Source organism: Syngnathus scovelli, chromosome 20 (assembly GCF_024217435.2).
Source record: "Syngnathus scovelli strain Florida chromosome 20, RoL_Ssco_1.2, whole genome shotgun sequence".
In the NCBI taxonomy this organism is placed as follows: domain Eukaryota; kingdom Metazoa; phylum Chordata; class Actinopteri; order Syngnathiformes; family Syngnathidae; genus Syngnathus; species Syngnathus scovelli.
Genome location: NC_090866.1, coordinates 6,441,029 through 6,456,339, shown reverse-complemented (window position 1 = coordinate 6,456,339; position 15,311 = coordinate 6,441,029). Strand labels below are relative to the sequence as shown.

The 15,311-nt window shown below is 42.0% G+C and overlaps 1 protein-coding gene across 7 annotated transcripts in view; it reads left to right on the top strand.

The window, feature by feature from the left end:
• mdn1 (midasin AAA ATPase 1) overlaps positions 1-15,311 on the top strand; it is a 31,030-nt gene that overhangs the window by 10,135 nt on the left and 5,584 nt on the right. For 3 of the 7 annotated variants that reach the window (XM_049756037.1, XM_049756036.1, XM_049756033.1), the window contains 49 exons: positions 25-255; positions 336-533; positions 646-854; positions 956-1,078; positions 1,160-1,357; positions 1,450-1,557; positions 1,640-1,828; positions 1,920-2,009; positions 2,070-2,333; positions 2,407-2,671; positions 2,748-2,907; positions 3,007-3,123; positions 3,194-3,402; positions 3,476-3,624; positions 3,737-3,936; positions 4,052-4,275; positions 4,457-4,570; positions 4,691-4,820; positions 5,122-5,228; positions 5,340-5,473; positions 5,588-5,754; positions 5,953-6,073; positions 6,184-6,397; positions 6,474-6,711; positions 6,804-6,927; positions 7,309-7,476; positions 7,559-7,770; positions 7,830-8,217; positions 8,302-8,414; positions 8,581-9,250; positions 9,333-9,494; positions 9,650-9,926; positions 10,008-10,246; positions 10,369-10,464; positions 10,680-10,774; positions 10,869-10,993; positions 11,424-11,576; positions 11,694-11,803; positions 11,902-11,975; positions 12,068-12,245; positions 12,322-12,466; positions 12,733-12,879; positions 12,956-13,082; positions 13,166-13,271; positions 13,417-13,532; positions 14,040-14,438; positions 14,505-14,731; positions 14,818-14,952; positions 15,027-15,226. In XM_049756037.1, the coding sequence (XP_049611994.1) occupies positions 25-255; positions 336-533; positions 646-854; positions 956-1,078; positions 1,160-1,357; positions 1,450-1,557; positions 1,640-1,828; positions 1,920-2,009; positions 2,070-2,333; positions 2,407-2,671; positions 2,748-2,907; positions 3,007-3,123; positions 3,194-3,402; positions 3,476-3,624; positions 3,737-3,936; positions 4,052-4,275; positions 4,457-4,570; positions 4,691-4,820; positions 5,122-5,228; positions 5,340-5,473; positions 5,588-5,754; positions 5,953-6,073; positions 6,184-6,397; positions 6,474-6,711; positions 6,804-6,927; positions 7,309-7,476; positions 7,559-7,770; positions 7,830-8,217; positions 8,302-8,414; positions 8,581-9,250; positions 9,333-9,494; positions 9,650-9,926; positions 10,008-10,246; positions 10,369-10,464; positions 10,680-10,774; positions 10,869-10,993; positions 11,424-11,576; positions 11,694-11,803; positions 11,902-11,975; positions 12,068-12,245; positions 12,322-12,466; positions 12,733-12,879; positions 12,956-13,082; positions 13,166-13,271; positions 13,417-13,532; positions 14,040-14,438; positions 14,505-14,731; positions 14,818-14,952; positions 15,027-15,226 (8,945 nt within the window). Of the gene's footprint in view, positions 1-24; positions 256-335; positions 534-645; positions 855-955; positions 1,079-1,159; positions 1,358-1,449; positions 1,558-1,639; positions 1,829-1,919; positions 2,010-2,069; positions 2,334-2,406; positions 2,672-2,747; positions 2,908-3,006; positions 3,124-3,193; positions 3,403-3,475; positions 3,625-3,736; positions 3,937-4,051; positions 4,276-4,456; positions 4,571-4,690; positions 4,821-5,121; positions 5,229-5,339; positions 5,474-5,587; positions 5,755-5,952; positions 6,074-6,183; positions 6,398-6,473; positions 6,712-6,803; positions 6,932-7,308; positions 7,477-7,558; positions 7,771-7,829; positions 8,218-8,301; positions 8,415-8,580; positions 9,251-9,332; positions 9,495-9,649; positions 9,927-10,007; positions 10,247-10,368; positions 10,465-10,679; positions 10,775-10,868; positions 10,994-11,423; positions 11,577-11,693; positions 11,804-11,901; positions 11,976-12,067; positions 12,246-12,321; positions 12,467-12,732; positions 12,880-12,955; positions 13,083-13,165; positions 13,272-13,416; positions 13,533-14,039; positions 14,439-14,504; positions 14,732-14,817; positions 14,953-15,026; positions 15,227-15,311 lie in introns of all 7 variants that reach the window. The other 4 variants (XM_049756038.1, XM_049756034.1, XM_049756039.1 and 1 more) reach the window with 2 other exon arrangements.

The window sequence follows — 15,311 nt, the reverse complement described above, 5'->3', positions numbered from 1 at the left end:
TGCTTTTTAAATTGTCCAAAATAGGGGGTGATATCGCAGACGTGATCCTGGATTTCATAAAGTGGTTGAGCCTCCAGGATTTCGGCCAACATTGTATCATCAGTGTCAGAGACATTCTTTCATGGGTTAACTACCTCAACGTTGTGTGTAAACGGGATGACGAGGAAGGAGATGCAGAGTGGAACCTCAAACAAGACACTGTTCAAGCTCTCATCCATGCTGCATGTCTTGTTTATATTGATGGCATTGGTTCAGGTGAGCAAATTAAAATCTTACTCCTTCCTACTCAGGGTTTTGCTTGATAGGAATTTTTTTTTTCTCATTTGCTTTTGAAGGAACCACAGTGTCCAGTTCCAACAACGCTATCATGGCACGCAAGATGTGCTTGGGCTTCTTGCACAAGCGCCTGAGCGAAATCAAAAAAATGGATCAGGAGACACTCGATACACTACGAATCTACGACAACAACCTTCTGCGAGAACCTCAGTGGGGCAAAGACTTCTTTGGCATCAATCCCTTCTACATTACCTTAGGTAGGGTTTAAATGGAAATTAATTCTCAGCTGTATACTTTTTTTGTTTGTTTCATAATAATACATATTTGTTTCTATTTCACTTGACTTTTTTTTTTTCTCTCTCTCTACAGGTCCTCTGGCTGAGAGCAATAACCTATCCGACTACACCATTGCAGCAGGCACTACTGCAATGAATGTCCAGAGGCTTTTGCGGGCCTTAAAACTTCCGAGGCCTGTTTTGTTGGAGGGATCACCTGGTGTGGGGAAGACTAGTCTTGTATCCGCACTAGCAAAAGCCTCAGGGAACCATCTGGTTCGAATCAACTTGTCAGAGCAAACAGTTAAGTATTTGTTCATATAACTGTATATTATAAAGTACCTGTGTATTATACTGTGAAATGTGAAATGTTCCGGTATTGAAAATGTACATTTGTTTGTCAGGATATCACAGATTTGTTTGGGACTGATCTACCTGTAGAGGGAGGAAAGGGGGGAGAGTTTGCATGGCGCGATGGGCCACTTCTGGCTGCTTTGAAGGCAGGGAATTGGGTTCTCCTCGATGAGGTAAGCACTTGAAATAATTCTGTGATTATTATATTTTTGTGCACATGTCAATAAAATTGTCTTTTGCCTTTTTGCTAACAGCTGAATCTAGCATCGCAGACAGTGTTGGAAGGACTGAATGCCTGCTTTGATCACAGATCAGAAATCTACATTCCTGAGCTAGGCATGACCTTCCAAGTTCAACAGGAGAGGACGAAAATCTTTGGTTGTCAAAATCCATACACACAAGGTGGTGGCCGTAAAGGGCTTCCCAAATCCTTCCTTAACAGATTCACACAGGTAAAAAAAAAAGTTACATGCTTTTTGTTTGCAATTTTCTATCTAACATGTAATAATAAATAACTTAAAATAACCTTTTTTTTTCTTTCTAGGTGTATGTTGACCAGCTTACAAGCAAAGACATGGAGTTCATTGGAAATTCAATCTTTCCGGCCATTGATAAAGAAATCATTTCTAAAATGGTGGAATTCAGTGACAGCGTAGGTTATTTTTATTATACAATAACATACCATACATTTATATTTACATTACTTTACGCTATTATACTTTGTGCCTCAATAGCTTTTCCAGGAGGTGACTGTTGAACGACACTGGGGTCAAAAAGGAAGCCCCTGGGAGTTCAACCTACGGGACATATTTCGCTGGTGTCAGCTAATGCTGGCCGACCAGTCGACAGGATTTTTCAACCCTGGCCAACATGTGGCTTTGGTATACGCGGACAAGATGAGAACAGAGGCAGACAAGACACAGGTTATTTTCTCACACTATTTTGATCGATTTATTTTTTTATTCCTAATTCTCACTCGTGTTAAATTGTTGGGTGTCTTCTTGCACTGCACAGGTTCTGACAGTGTTCAGGAAAGTGTTTGGGGAAGACTTCGAACCTTACACGGGTTCTCGACAATTCCATATTACCCCACTCAGCTTGCAGGTAGATCCAAATGATAACTCTTAACAACGTGCAAACATTAATTTCATTTGTCCTTGTTAGGTGGGCTTCTCTGTCCTCCAGCGAAGTGGCGGGGCCCCTGTGAGCTTAGATCCGCCACTCTCCATCACACATCAAGCCTTGCAGCCACTTGAGTCCTTAATGAAATGTGTTGAGATGAACTGGATGAGCATACTGGTTGGGCCAACGGGCAGTGGAAAGACCAGCCTGGTGAGACTACTTGCACTCTTGACCGGAAACTACCTCAGGGTCATGCCCATGAACAGTGCTATGGACACGACAGAATTGCTGGGAGGCTTTGAACAGGTTTGTGGATTCAAGATGTAACTCACCATTTTTTTTTTTTTATTATCAATGATGACTGTTTTGGTTTTTTTAGGTGGATATCATCCGTCCATGGCAACAAGTCCTTGAAAGTGTGTCCTACTTGGTTGCCTTGGTAGCAAGGCGAGGCTTGATGTCGCTGGATGTCTGCCTTCAAGACACGGAGTTTCTGCTGCAGACATGGGGCCTCTTTAACCACTGGATGAGGGAAGAGAAACTGGAAAGCTCTATAAGGACATTGACCTCTGAGGCTCTAAACAAACTCGAGGTCATCATCCGGCTCTTGCAAAAATTGAACACAAAGCTCAAAGTGTTCACAGGTAACGATGCTGTCAAGAATCCACAATGTGCTATTGTGTACTGCTCATGCATGACACTTTTGCTTTAACCCTCCAGACATGTCAAAGCTGAAACTGGACTTCATGTTAATGAAGGAGCACATGTCACAGTTGGAGAATGGCTGGACCAATGGAGGATTTGAGTGGTTAGATGGAATGCTAATCCAAGCCTTGCAAGCAGGTGACTGGTTGCTCATGGACAATGCTAACTTCTGCAGGTAAGTCATAGTTTTACTCCCCTCCTGGAGTTATAATTGCTTGGACTGAAGAAATGACATCTCTTGTCCTGCCATTAATAATTTTGAACGCGTGTTCAGTGCCTCTGTCCTAGATCGCCTCAATGCCCTCTTGGAACCTGGTGGAGCTCTCAGCATTAATGAGCGTGGGGTCATAGATGGAAAGATCCCATTAATTACACCTCACCCGAACTTCAGGTAGTATTCAAGTTTTGGAGTCGATCTTATGAATAATGTTATTTAAAATGCTATTGTTTCAACGAAACAGATTATTCCTGACAATGGACCCTATACACGGAGAACTCTCCAGGGCCATGAGAAACCGAGGCGTAGAAATTTACATCCCTGGGGATGATGACGGAATTTCCTGGGACTCACTGGATTTGAAAACACTGCTTCACACCGCCGGAGCGACCGGCGATTGTGTGTGTGATTTTCTAATTAAAATACACAAAAGCATCAAAACTGCCATCTGGGGTAAGCATTAGTTAGCACAAGTTTATGATACTTTGATGGTCCACAAAATGAAGTACGGCTTTCGTTTTTAAAGAATCCCCTGCTTCGTCGGTGGCGTCAATGCTCCATGCTGCCACCTTGTTGTTCTGCCAGCTACAGAGAGGTGTGGATTTACCCAGTGCACTGCGGCATGCCTGTCAAGAGGTCTACTCCCTTTGTCAAAGTACCACTGTCAGACAAAAGGTATCACGAATTGAACAATTAAATATTAATGAATATTGGAAGCACATGTCAAGTGCACGTCGGAGCTTTCACGCATGACGTAATGTCACGTTACATTTTTTTTTTTTTCCAGCTCGCCCAGCAACTGATTGAGCAGCAGCTGGCTATTTTGGACACCAAAAACTGGGACACTGGGTTACTTTGTGCCGGCGTCTGGCCTGACAGCTTCCCTTCTGCGTTGCTCTCCACAGAGGACTCCTGTTTCTCAACCGTCCTCCGAGATGGGCAGGTGTTGTCATTTTGCCTCAACACGCTCAGTTTACAGGGTAAACGGTAAGGATCATGAATCCCAACATCTTTATCTACTCATGAGGGGGTGCAAGGTCATGTTCAAACATTGTGCGAGTGTTTGATGCTCCATTAAAGTTCGGCTGTCTTGTCTTTAAAGGAATCGCCCGCTAAGTTTGATTGATCTCCAGAGAGTACTTCAGAGCAGTGGCTTGAATGAAGGGCCGGTCTTTTTCGAGAGAAGGGACAATCTGGAGCAAGGACATGTGCTGCAGATGATACCAACAGCAGTTCGACTTGTCACAGAGCGCGCCTCTCATGGAGACTGGGTCATGCGGAGTTGCTGGCTGTCGCATATTGGAAAGAGCTACACGCACGCCCCTGGTTTGTTATTCTACGTGAGCAACTAACCACAACACAATGATTGCAAAAAACACAGTATAAAAATTGTAGCTCCAACACATTCTTGTGCTAGTCAATAACTGAATATTTTCGAATTAGCTATCATCTTGCAACAAATGACTCAAATCAAATCTAAAACATGATTTTCTCTTTTTTTTTGTAGATCTGGCTTTGATTCAAGTGGAAGCAGGAAAGCGAGCTCTAAAGGCTGTTTTCAGTTGCCAACTCACTGCCCAGGGCAAATCTCTTGCTGAGCTGCTGCAGCCGCAAATTATTGGTAAACCTTTTATTAAATTGTGTGTCGGACATTGAAATAATTTGAAATGTTCTTTTCTTTGATTATTTTTAAAAATAATTTCAGGATAATTACTTGTCCGCTATTGTTATGTCTCCCCAGATGAGGACAGAATTCTGGTGGACATGCGCTGGAACAAGCAGTACTTGGACATTTTAGCCAACAAGTGTAACTTTGAGGATGAGAAAAGATATTTGGAATTTCTGGAGGAGCTGAATGCTGTTGCTAATAGGTCAGTAAAGCATTGTTATTATTTTATGCATATTAAATTTGTCATGTAGTTCACAAAATGGGGCAGATAATGCATGTAGAAGGTAAAAATTGTCACTTAAAATTAATTATTAAAAGTAATTATCTTAAATTTGAAAAGTCAAACATTTCATGTCTGAATTATATGCTGGTCATATCAATTTGAAATATTTTACTCAAAATATCTGAGGTGATTTTTTTTTTAATGAAATGCACATACAGTTTCTAAAAGTTAAACCTATTTTTAACCCCCCCAAAAATATATATATATTTTTTATTTACAGGCTCACCCTGCTGATGGACAGAGAAGAGAGGGCAGTCATTTGCGAGTGTGCTGCCAAAGTGTCAGATCAAAACTGCGCCCTGAAAATAGCCACAGCCTTCTCCAAAGGTCCGCACAGGGATTTTAAGTCGATACATTCTTTATACCTAAAATCCTCCTGACTGCCTTGTATGTTTTGTAGGAATCTAAAAATATACTTTGGTTATTCTGCCAATACAGGGACGGTGGACATTGGTCACCTGCCTCATCCAGTGCTCATACACCTGCACAGCTTTTTTCGTCTGTGGGATTCCTTCACGCTGCAAGCTATGCACAGTGGACAGACTTACATCTCAGATCCCGTCATGCTTGAGGTTAAATTAGTACTGCTACTATTAATACAAAAAATAAAAGCACAGAAAAAAATCTAGATTTGATTTATGGATATATTTATTTCTCATGCAATTTTTACGTCATTTTGTGTTTAGATCCTACAGCTCCTCCAGTGGCTCGACCGTTTCTGGAACGTTTGCAACATATTGCCAGCAGATACTCAAGGGATCGCAGTGATGTCCCTGCACTGGCAGTGGGTTCAAAAGCACCTCATTTTCTCTCTACCACTGCTCCTGCTGGGAGATGCTGACGTCACATCAGAGTAAGCTTTTCAAAATATATATATATTTTTTATTATTATTTATACCCAAGCAGCGACTGCTGCAATGTCCCTCTTGTTTTTCTAGAAATTATTATTACTACTGTTATTTTTTATTATTATTTAAATCAAGCCTCAGTGCACAGTAACCCGATACTGATACTCGCTCATTCCTAATTATTCTTAATTTTTTTTCCCCAGATGCTACCAAGGGCTAAAGGCAGTTGCAGGAACCATTGAGACTCTTCTGTCCACTCCAGTGTCTGTGGCTACAGCTCTAAAAGGCATCCAGAGAACACTCGGAAAATCTCTGCCGTTCAAGGTTTGAATCCCTCAAGTCATAAATTCATTTCTAACTCCCCGTATTTATTTGGGTAGATTTGATACAGATGAAAATGTAATTTGAAAATCCACAATCATTATGTTCTCTAGATGGAGACCGTTGCGAAGTGTGCATCACAGCTCAGAGTTTGGAGTAAAGCCCTGGAAGTGAAAGAGCTCACTTTTGATCAGACCTTCAGAAATTGGAAGCAAGACCTAGTCTGTCTTCAGGTGGCAGGACTCCGTGTGGACATTAAAGAAAGCTTGCTTGAAGCCTGGGGACTCGTTCTGCTGGCAAACAATGAGCTGGATACACAAAAATCTGGTGAGATTTCATCCAGTCTCGTACAGTATTTGAGTAAATAAAATAATAACCAAATTTTGATGTATTTACCCATAAGCAATATTGGAGAGATTGGTGTCAAGTGTGGCGCACCAGCAGCAGCAGATGACTTCCTGTGGGGTCTTGGAGACCCGCAGCATGTCTGAAGAGGATGGACCCGCAGGAGAAATCTCTCTTTCTCAACAAGAATTACAACACCTTCGCCTCAGGACTCAATTGTGGCCCTTGACGGAGGAAGTGGCTGTACTCAATCAGCTGAGGCTCAGTACAGATTTCTTGCAGCTATCGTCACATGGGTAAAACTTAACTCAATAACATAACAAAATAAAACTATGAGAGTGATTTTTTTTTTTTTTTTTTTTTTTTTTGGGGTCGAATTAATTTACAGTGACCAGGAAGCACTGGACAGCTTGCGCCTAGAAGTCTCCAAACATCTCCGTTATTGCCTCCAGTCCACACCAATGAGTGTCACTCAACTTCAGCCACTGTGGTTTCTGCTCAGGAGTGAAAAGGCAAGTGTATTTCTTTTTTTTTTGGTTTACTTTTTTACCGTATTTTCCGCACTATAAGGCGCACCGGATTATAAGACGCGCCTTTAATGAATGGCCCATTTTAAAACTTTGTCCATATGTAAGGCGCACAGGATTATAAGGCGCACCTCCAATGAATGGCCCATTTAAAAACTTTGTCCATAAAGAAGTCCATATATTTGGACACGCCTGCCGTAGTAGCTCAATATTGGTCCATATATAAGGCGTACTGGATTATAAGGCGCACTGTTGGCTTTTGAGAAAATTGGTGGTTTTTAGGTGTGCCATATAGTGCGGAAAATACGGTAATACACAAAAACACACTTTGATGAATTAATTTCGAGTGATGATTAATATACCCAGCAGCCAGCAGAGGAACTACCGTTTGTGTGGTGTGCGCTACTATCTGAAGCTTTGGCTGCTCTGTGGAAAAACACCGCAACATCCGATCCTGACCGTTGGCTGAGATGGGATCCACTCAATCCGAGCAAAAATCCACATTCAGAGCCACATTATGAAGCAAAAAATATGGTATTGGCTCTTAACATATATTTTGACACTAATAGTGTCTCAAGACAACACATTGTATGATATTGGTTTTTATTTTTTATAGGGACCAGCTTTGTTAAATAAAGCCGTGTGGTCACATTGCGCACTGGGCGTGCTCAAGTGCAGTGTGACTGGAAGTCAATGGGAATCATCAGGGACTGCTCTCTTCATCTCACATGTGACCCTAGGAGAGTGGAAGGAACAGACTCAGCAGCTCCGGGACTTGACTGCCATCTTGTGGGATAATATGTCCTTTGCAGCAATGGCAGATTTAAGGTGGGCAATATTATAATACTGCCAAAGTACACTTCTCTGATCGCATCATATGTCTTAAGATACACAGATTTGAGGCTCCAGGGTGTCATCCTACGTCGACAGTTACAGAGCATGGCACATCTGTTGCCTCCCAACATGCACGAGGTTTATCTGGGTACCTGCGAGAACCTGGTTGAGACATCCAACCCACTGATTGATGCTGAGGAGATCCAGAGAATTCTCCGCAATTTCATTCAACCTAAATTGCTCCCTGATGGAGTACTGGACGCCTGCATTGCCTGCGTAAAGCAATATGTTGAAAACAAAATTGAAGGCGGGAACTCTGTGGCCTGCGCTGGTCTGTTCTGGGTCAATATGGGGTTGGTCCATATCAATTTATGGGTACCCCAGACCATCTTTGACCCAGCTGTCAAAAGGGCCTACAAACTCACTTATGCCCAGCAGGAGGTACAAGCAAAAATTTTCCCATCGAATTGTGATTTTCGGACAACATTTCAGACACACCTGCAATAGAAGTGTTTGTCTTTTTAGTTTGCCACTCTGGAGACGGAATGGAAAGTACGGAGCCTGTCCTCTGAGCTGATGACTGGAGCAGAGCTGGGGGAGTCCAGTACCACTGATGGCCTCCAGCATCCTCGAATCCGGTCCGAACCATTAATAAACATGCACATAAATGAATAGAATTAAATAAAATCAGATTAAGCTGTTCCAACTAAGATGCCATCTCCTCTACCTGTGCCATGTTGTCACATGGCTCCTTAAAAAAACGCATTCTGAACTCGGCAATATGTCCCCTATTTTGATTTGTAGGTATCTGTGGATCCGTATGCAGCAGGTCAAGGCGCAAGTAGCCGAGCTTTCCAGGAAGCAAGCATTTCGCCCCCAGGAGCCCAACTACGGAAGGTTATTCCAAGACCTCCAGCACTACCTCTGCAGCATCGGTCAAGCATCTGCAGTGCAAGAACTTCTCTCACGCCTCCAGAGGGCTCTGCAGAGTTCCTCGACATTATCCCGGTCAGCGATCCAAAGTTTGCTGAAGGAGGAGATTGTGTGGCAGAACTCTCAGCAGTGCTTCTTCCAGAGGATCCAAGACGACTATCCACTTTACCCCGATGTAGTCGGGCCAATGCAGACTGGAATCCTGCAACTCCGATATGGCATGAAACTGGTGGCTTCCCAAATAACTCCCTCTCAATATGACGTTCCTACACTTTCCAAACTGGTGTCCTGCCTCCTTTCCTTTCCCTCTCTATCCCCCAGTTTGCAATCTTACCTAGCCCATGCTGACTTCCTCTGCTCCAAAGAATGTCTGGGAATTTTGCAGAGTCTTAGGAAACTACTGTCACAACAAGATCTTAATCACGAGGACCTGCCAAGCTCCACATTGCTTCTCACTGCTCTTCTCTTTGTGCAGTGCCACACACTTAGTACAGGACATTTCAGTGATGACACACGAAACATCTTTAGGCACATCTGTCAGGTCAGAACTACTTTTTTTTTGGGTCAAATCATTGTCTTGCATGTCGTCGTTATCGTGCTGTCTTTGCTATGATGCCCTTTAGGCTCTCGTTAACGAATGGGACGAGATGGAGAAAAAGAAGAGAGACCAAGAAGAGCAGGATGCTTGTCTGTATCGTAGCCGCAGTCAATTGCATGGCGGAGGACTGACTGAGGAGCAGCAAGAGGAGAAGGACTTCAGATATCTGTTCCCTCAGTTTGACAAGGTATCAAATTCCAACTATTAAGGTTATGTTAAGCAAATTCAAGTTCAGGGTGAAAGATTAAAAAAAAAAAAAAATAGACTTTCTATGTTAATCGTCAAGAAAAATGGATTCAAAGGCTTGCGTTGAATTTGACGATGTGATCATTTTCCATCCAGGACTTTGCAGACATGTCTCTGCCGAGTCTGGAGGGCCCCACAGATGCGGACATGGAGGAGGAGGATGCCGGGAAAAGGCTTGACGAAAGAAGTTTCCTATCAACTCCTGCAATGAACACAGTAGTTGAAATTCATCAGCGCCTATGTCTAGGTCATGCCCGAGCATTGTGGTACCAGAACCGAGCACCCAACGGACAAAGCAGTGACTACATCAAGGCCCTGCTTTTGTCTTACCAAATAGCTGCCCCCTTGGTTACACACTTCTATCATCTGATTGGTGAGTGTTCTTATTGGAAATCCACATTGACCAAGAAAAAACAGATATGAATTCCAAATTGGGAATTTTTTTGTGATTCAGATGCAGAACTAAACCAGCAGTTTACAGGCAGTGAGCTGCTGCTGTCAACTCTCCTCCAGAACACAGTGCAAGGCTTACCAGGATCAGATATTATGGTTCTCAACTCTGAAAAGCCTTATGACTTTTATCAACACCCTAATATCAGTGAGGCACGCCTCTGTCTTCCCGTTCTGGAACAAATGATGGCAGCGGTAAAACAGAGGCTTGAGGATTGGCCGGAGCATCCAGCACTTGTGCAGGTGAGTGACATAAGAATTCTAATATTCTACGATTAAACCTTAGGAAATAAAGACTGCTTGCCTGAGATGTATTGTATCAGGTACAACTGCAATGTACAATGTTTTTTTTGTTTTTTTGTCAGCTGATCGTGGTGATTGAGAGGATCATGGCATTCAGTTTGTCCAGTCCTCTGGCAAAGTTCCTCAATGGTCTGGAGATACTTTTGAGTAAAGCACAAGTAAGATGCAACTTGTTTGATGTCCCTCAATATTGAAAAGAGTTTTAAAGTATTTGCGAGTAGACAAGATTTTTTAAATACTTTACCAAAGCACAGAAAAAGAAAAAAATGTGATTATGATTCAAATCAGTGAACAATCGCCATAAGTTAAATATTTATTATTATTATTATTATTATGTTAGATGTTTATTAATTCCCTTTTTTTTCCCCCTCAGGATTGGGAGAATAATGCAAGCCGTGCAGTCTCTCTAGAGAACAACATAGCACCAATAACACAGCTCATTATCAAGTGGCACAAACTGGAGTTAAAGTAAGACGATATAGTCTCGAAACCTTGAAAGTATTATCTTTTATTTTTTTTGTGCAGTTGTAATTGTAGACATCAATGCATTCTTCTGTGGCAGTTGTTGGTCAAGCAGTCTGGACAATGCTGTGGAAAGGCATACTGAGAAATCCACGAAGCACTGGTTCTCTATTTACCAGCTTTTGACAAAATATCTGGAGGATCACATGATGAATGCTAATACAGGTACGCCCCCCTCAAAAAAAGGTCACATTTTGTGTACTGGATTTTGGATTTTTAATAACCATTTTCCAAGTACCATATTTTCCGGACTATAAGGTGCACCTAATAACCTAAAATTTTCTCGAAAGCCGACAGTGCGCGCCTTATAGTTTGGTGCGCCTTATATATGGACCAAATTCCTAAATTTAAACTGGCCCGAAGCATTGTGTCATGAAATCAATCATAAGTGGCCTGCTGAAGACTATGAATCATAAATCAAAAAGACTATGGATCATCTGACATGCTGCATTAATGGTGCGCCTTATAGTCTGGTGTGCCTTATATAAGGACAAAGTTTTAAAATGGGCCATTCATTGAAAGTGCGCCTTATAGTCCAGTGCGCCTTATAGTCCGGAAAATACAGTTTGTATTAAACCATGATTGTTCTGTCTAGGCGAAGAGACGGCAGCTTTGTCGCTCTCCTCGTTGTCGTCCACACTTCAGGCCTTCGTGGAGAGTTCTAGTCTAGGCGAGTTCCATACCCGCTTGACTATGTTACTCAGCTTTCACTGCCACCTCCTCCTGCTCCCCACTCAGCCTGGACAAGGTGAGATTGCACTTGTCTTTTGTGACACAATGCTTACATAATGCACACATGAGCCCCTTTTATCAGGATTTGACTGTTTGAGGTTGGGAATATAATTAATATTGCCTTATTTTACAGTTACTTTGGCTAATCTTCTGTGGAACCTGCACAAATACTACAGTCAATTTTCAGACGGCATTCAGAACAAAATCAAAGAGCTCAGGCAACCCATTGAGAAGGAGCTTAAGGTACATAGCAGTATTTTTTTTGTAATATATAAAACGTAGAAAATTGTGTAGTATAACGTTACATGAAAAAATAACTATTTCAATTTTATTTGATTTAGGATTTTGTCAAGATCTCAAAGTGGAATGATTTCAATTTCTGGTCTATCAAGCAGTCGGTGGAAAAGACACATCGGTAAATATGAATTAAAACTGTAGTGCTTTTCTGGCTATTTAAAAATATTTTTGTTATTATTTACCATTACTTTGTGTTTTTTTTCTGTCTAGGACCCTTTTCAAGTTTATCAAGAAGCTTGAGCAGATTCTGAATGGCCCTTGCGTGACTTTTTTGGTAGAACAGAAAAACAACGTTAATATTACTGATATCCATCCAGAGGAAACACCTATTCACCGACTTCATCAGGCACTCGTGAAAGCCTTGCCAGAAAAAAATGTCCACCAGCAGGTTTGGGTCTTATCTTAGATTTGTAAACATCTCAAATGATTCAGTGCATTGACGATGATCTGGGGATTTTTTTTAGAATGAAGGTCAAGATGAGGGAGTCAATTTGGAATTGCTGCAAGGATGTCTACCTGCTCTGGCCAGAAAGATGAAGAAATTATGTGTCCAACATCTTAAGAAACACCCAGCAATGGAGTTGACTGAAGATCTGGACATTTTCACTGGTAATATACCTCTCACTGGAGCAGTTCACGTGTGATGCAGTTTCAAATTATTTTTATTAAATTGTGTAGTTATTATTATTACTACATGACTACATTAAAGTGGAGGAAAAACCTGAAAGGCGATCAAAAAAATTGTATTGAGTCCCATTAAAAATTACAATTAAAATGCAGGTTTCAATTTTGTTCTCTCGAGACTCTGTCCGATAAATATGCCATTTATTTGTCCCAAAAACTGCATTAAGATTTTTTTTGTTTCTTCTTCCTAGGTGAAGTCCTGAGAAATCTCACCGAAATGCAGGAACTCACCGTTGACACGTCAGTTGAAAAAGAGAAACAGACAGCTCGGGCTAAAAACATCCTGCAGCAGAAGCAGAGAGCTCTGTCTGGCCTGTTCAAAATACTCGCCGAAATAGGTTATTTTAACTTTCACATAAAAATTCCAAACCATTCAAAAGTTTCACACTCTATTTTCTCTCATTGTTGCATAAGGTCTGTCATACCGTAAAGGCTTGGTATGGAACAAGACAGCTGACCAAGAGGAAACGCTCTGCATACAGCCGCTGGACTTGAGCGCCGCTCTTGCTAATGTTATGAACCCCGATTCTACTGAGACCACGTGAGCTTCACCTGTTCATTTCTAAAATTAGATCCCGCTGCAGTTATGCGCCCTTTGATTGCATTTTATTATTTTTGTTTTAGGTTGTTTTCAGAGTTGATCACCACATGGGATGGATGTCAGCGTTATTTCTATCGTTCATGGGCGAGGATGAATGCTCTAAAGACAGCGCTCCAGCATGCTAATAAAGTAAGAAATGTCTTTTTATCTGACTCGTAACCATTTCTTGTTTAAAAACATCAAATGTGCAAATTTAGGGCATCATTAGTATGCTGTATTAAAGCTGATGGGAAAGGGAAAAACACTTTAGTGTGTGTGGGGCTCTCTGTTGTAGGACTTGGGTCTGGGAAACATCGAGCGATGCCGAGGTTTTTCATCTCACCTCTTCAAGCTACTCCTCCGACAGCGGCAACGACTGGCCAAGCTGACTGAGCAATGGGTCCGTTTGAGGTTTGTTGCCTGCCTTGCCACCAAATGTACAATCCAACATACCGTATTTTCCGGACTATAAGGCGCACTTAAAAACCTAAAATTTTCTCAAAAGCCGACGGTGCGCCTTATAGTCCGGTGCGCCTTATATGTGGACCAAATTCCTAAATTTAAACTGGCCCGAAGCATTGTGTCATGAAATCAATCATAAGTGGCCCGCTGAAGACTATAAATCATGAATCAAACTATGGATCATTATTTTGTGATTATAAAGTAATTTGTTGCGTCTGAAGTTGAAATACAAAAGATTAAATGGAGAATGATTTGATTTCGATTAAAAATCTGACATGATGCATTAATGGTGTGCCTTATAGTCCGGTGCGCCTTATATAAGGACAAAGTATTAAAATGGGCTATTCATTAAAGGTGCGCCTTATAGTCCGGAAAATCCGGTAATTAAAAGGAGAATATTGAAATGAATAAGTCAACACCAAAAGCAGTTTGCTGTTTTTCTTCTTTTATCATTAGGAAGCTAACAAGCACGGTCCAAGATATCAAACTCCAAACTCAACGAGAAGACTGCACACTCCTACCTCAGGCATCTCTTTCCAATTGGGTCAGCAAAGGCCAGGCTCATGCTGCTCAGTGTTCAATCCTCCTCCAGCAGCTGTCCTGGCTCATGCAGTGCTGTCCCGAAGCTCTTCAACCACAGGAGGAGGACAACAGCAACTCCCGGCATGACTCTCTGAGATGCACATCCCCAATGGTAGCTCGCCATCAGGCCCCTATTTGCCAGATGCGGAAAGGAGATGCCACCTGGAGGCAGGTGGACCAGCGTGTCGCTGCAATGCTGGAGCAGATCCTGAACTTAAAGACCGCGCTTCATCAAATCCCACAGAAGAACTCCGAGAAAGTACTTCTGACATGGTAAGACACTCTTCTGGGAATGTCATAAAAAGATAAATCCACACTAAATGGCTCAATTACTTTTAGGAAGGATTTCACGACGTGTTGCTCAGCTTTTGACCAGCTGGGAACGGTGATGTCTCAGATGTGCAAAATCGAACAGCTCTTCATGCCAGCCACAAGTCCGAGCAATAAGCACCTAATGCCAGCCGTCATCCAGAGCTTCGAGTTTGTTCACAAAGAAGCAATGAAAAGCATCACCGAGTTCACCTCTTGGAAGAATCAGCATCTCTCAGATGGACAAACTACCGCAGGTGATTGTAGTGTATTTTTCTACCAAAAAAAAAAATTGAAACTCTGACTAATGTAGTTTCTGTTTTGTTTTTTGGTTGATTTTCAGATGACCTATCTGCTTTCTGTTCCGAGTTTTCTGCTGATCTGGACACAACCATAAAAAACTTGCTGTACGCTGTCCAGACACTTGTCAAGAGAAGGGAGACAAATGAGAAAAGCGTTCAGGAAGTTGGCAAGATAGGTGAGAATAATGCTTCTAAAAGATAACTAGTGTCATTCTATGTTTTTAACATGTGATTTGATTTTTCAAATCAGATCCAGTGAATGATAGCAAAGAGGTAGAGAAAGAAGATGTGGAAGACTTACTGAAGCCAAAACACTTCACGCATCTTTTGGAAGAGGAGCTGGCAGCAGATGTGGAGGCTCTGTGTGTGGGAGATGTGAACACCAAGCTGGAGAGGCTCCTCAGCTGCTTAAAGATACACACAGACTCTTTTAAGACGCAGAAGCTCCAGGTTTGAGAGTTTTGTTAAATATATTGTCTAGTTAGTGATTTGAAACTTAAGTTGGTACTGTGCTCGCATGACCCCCCCCCTCCAT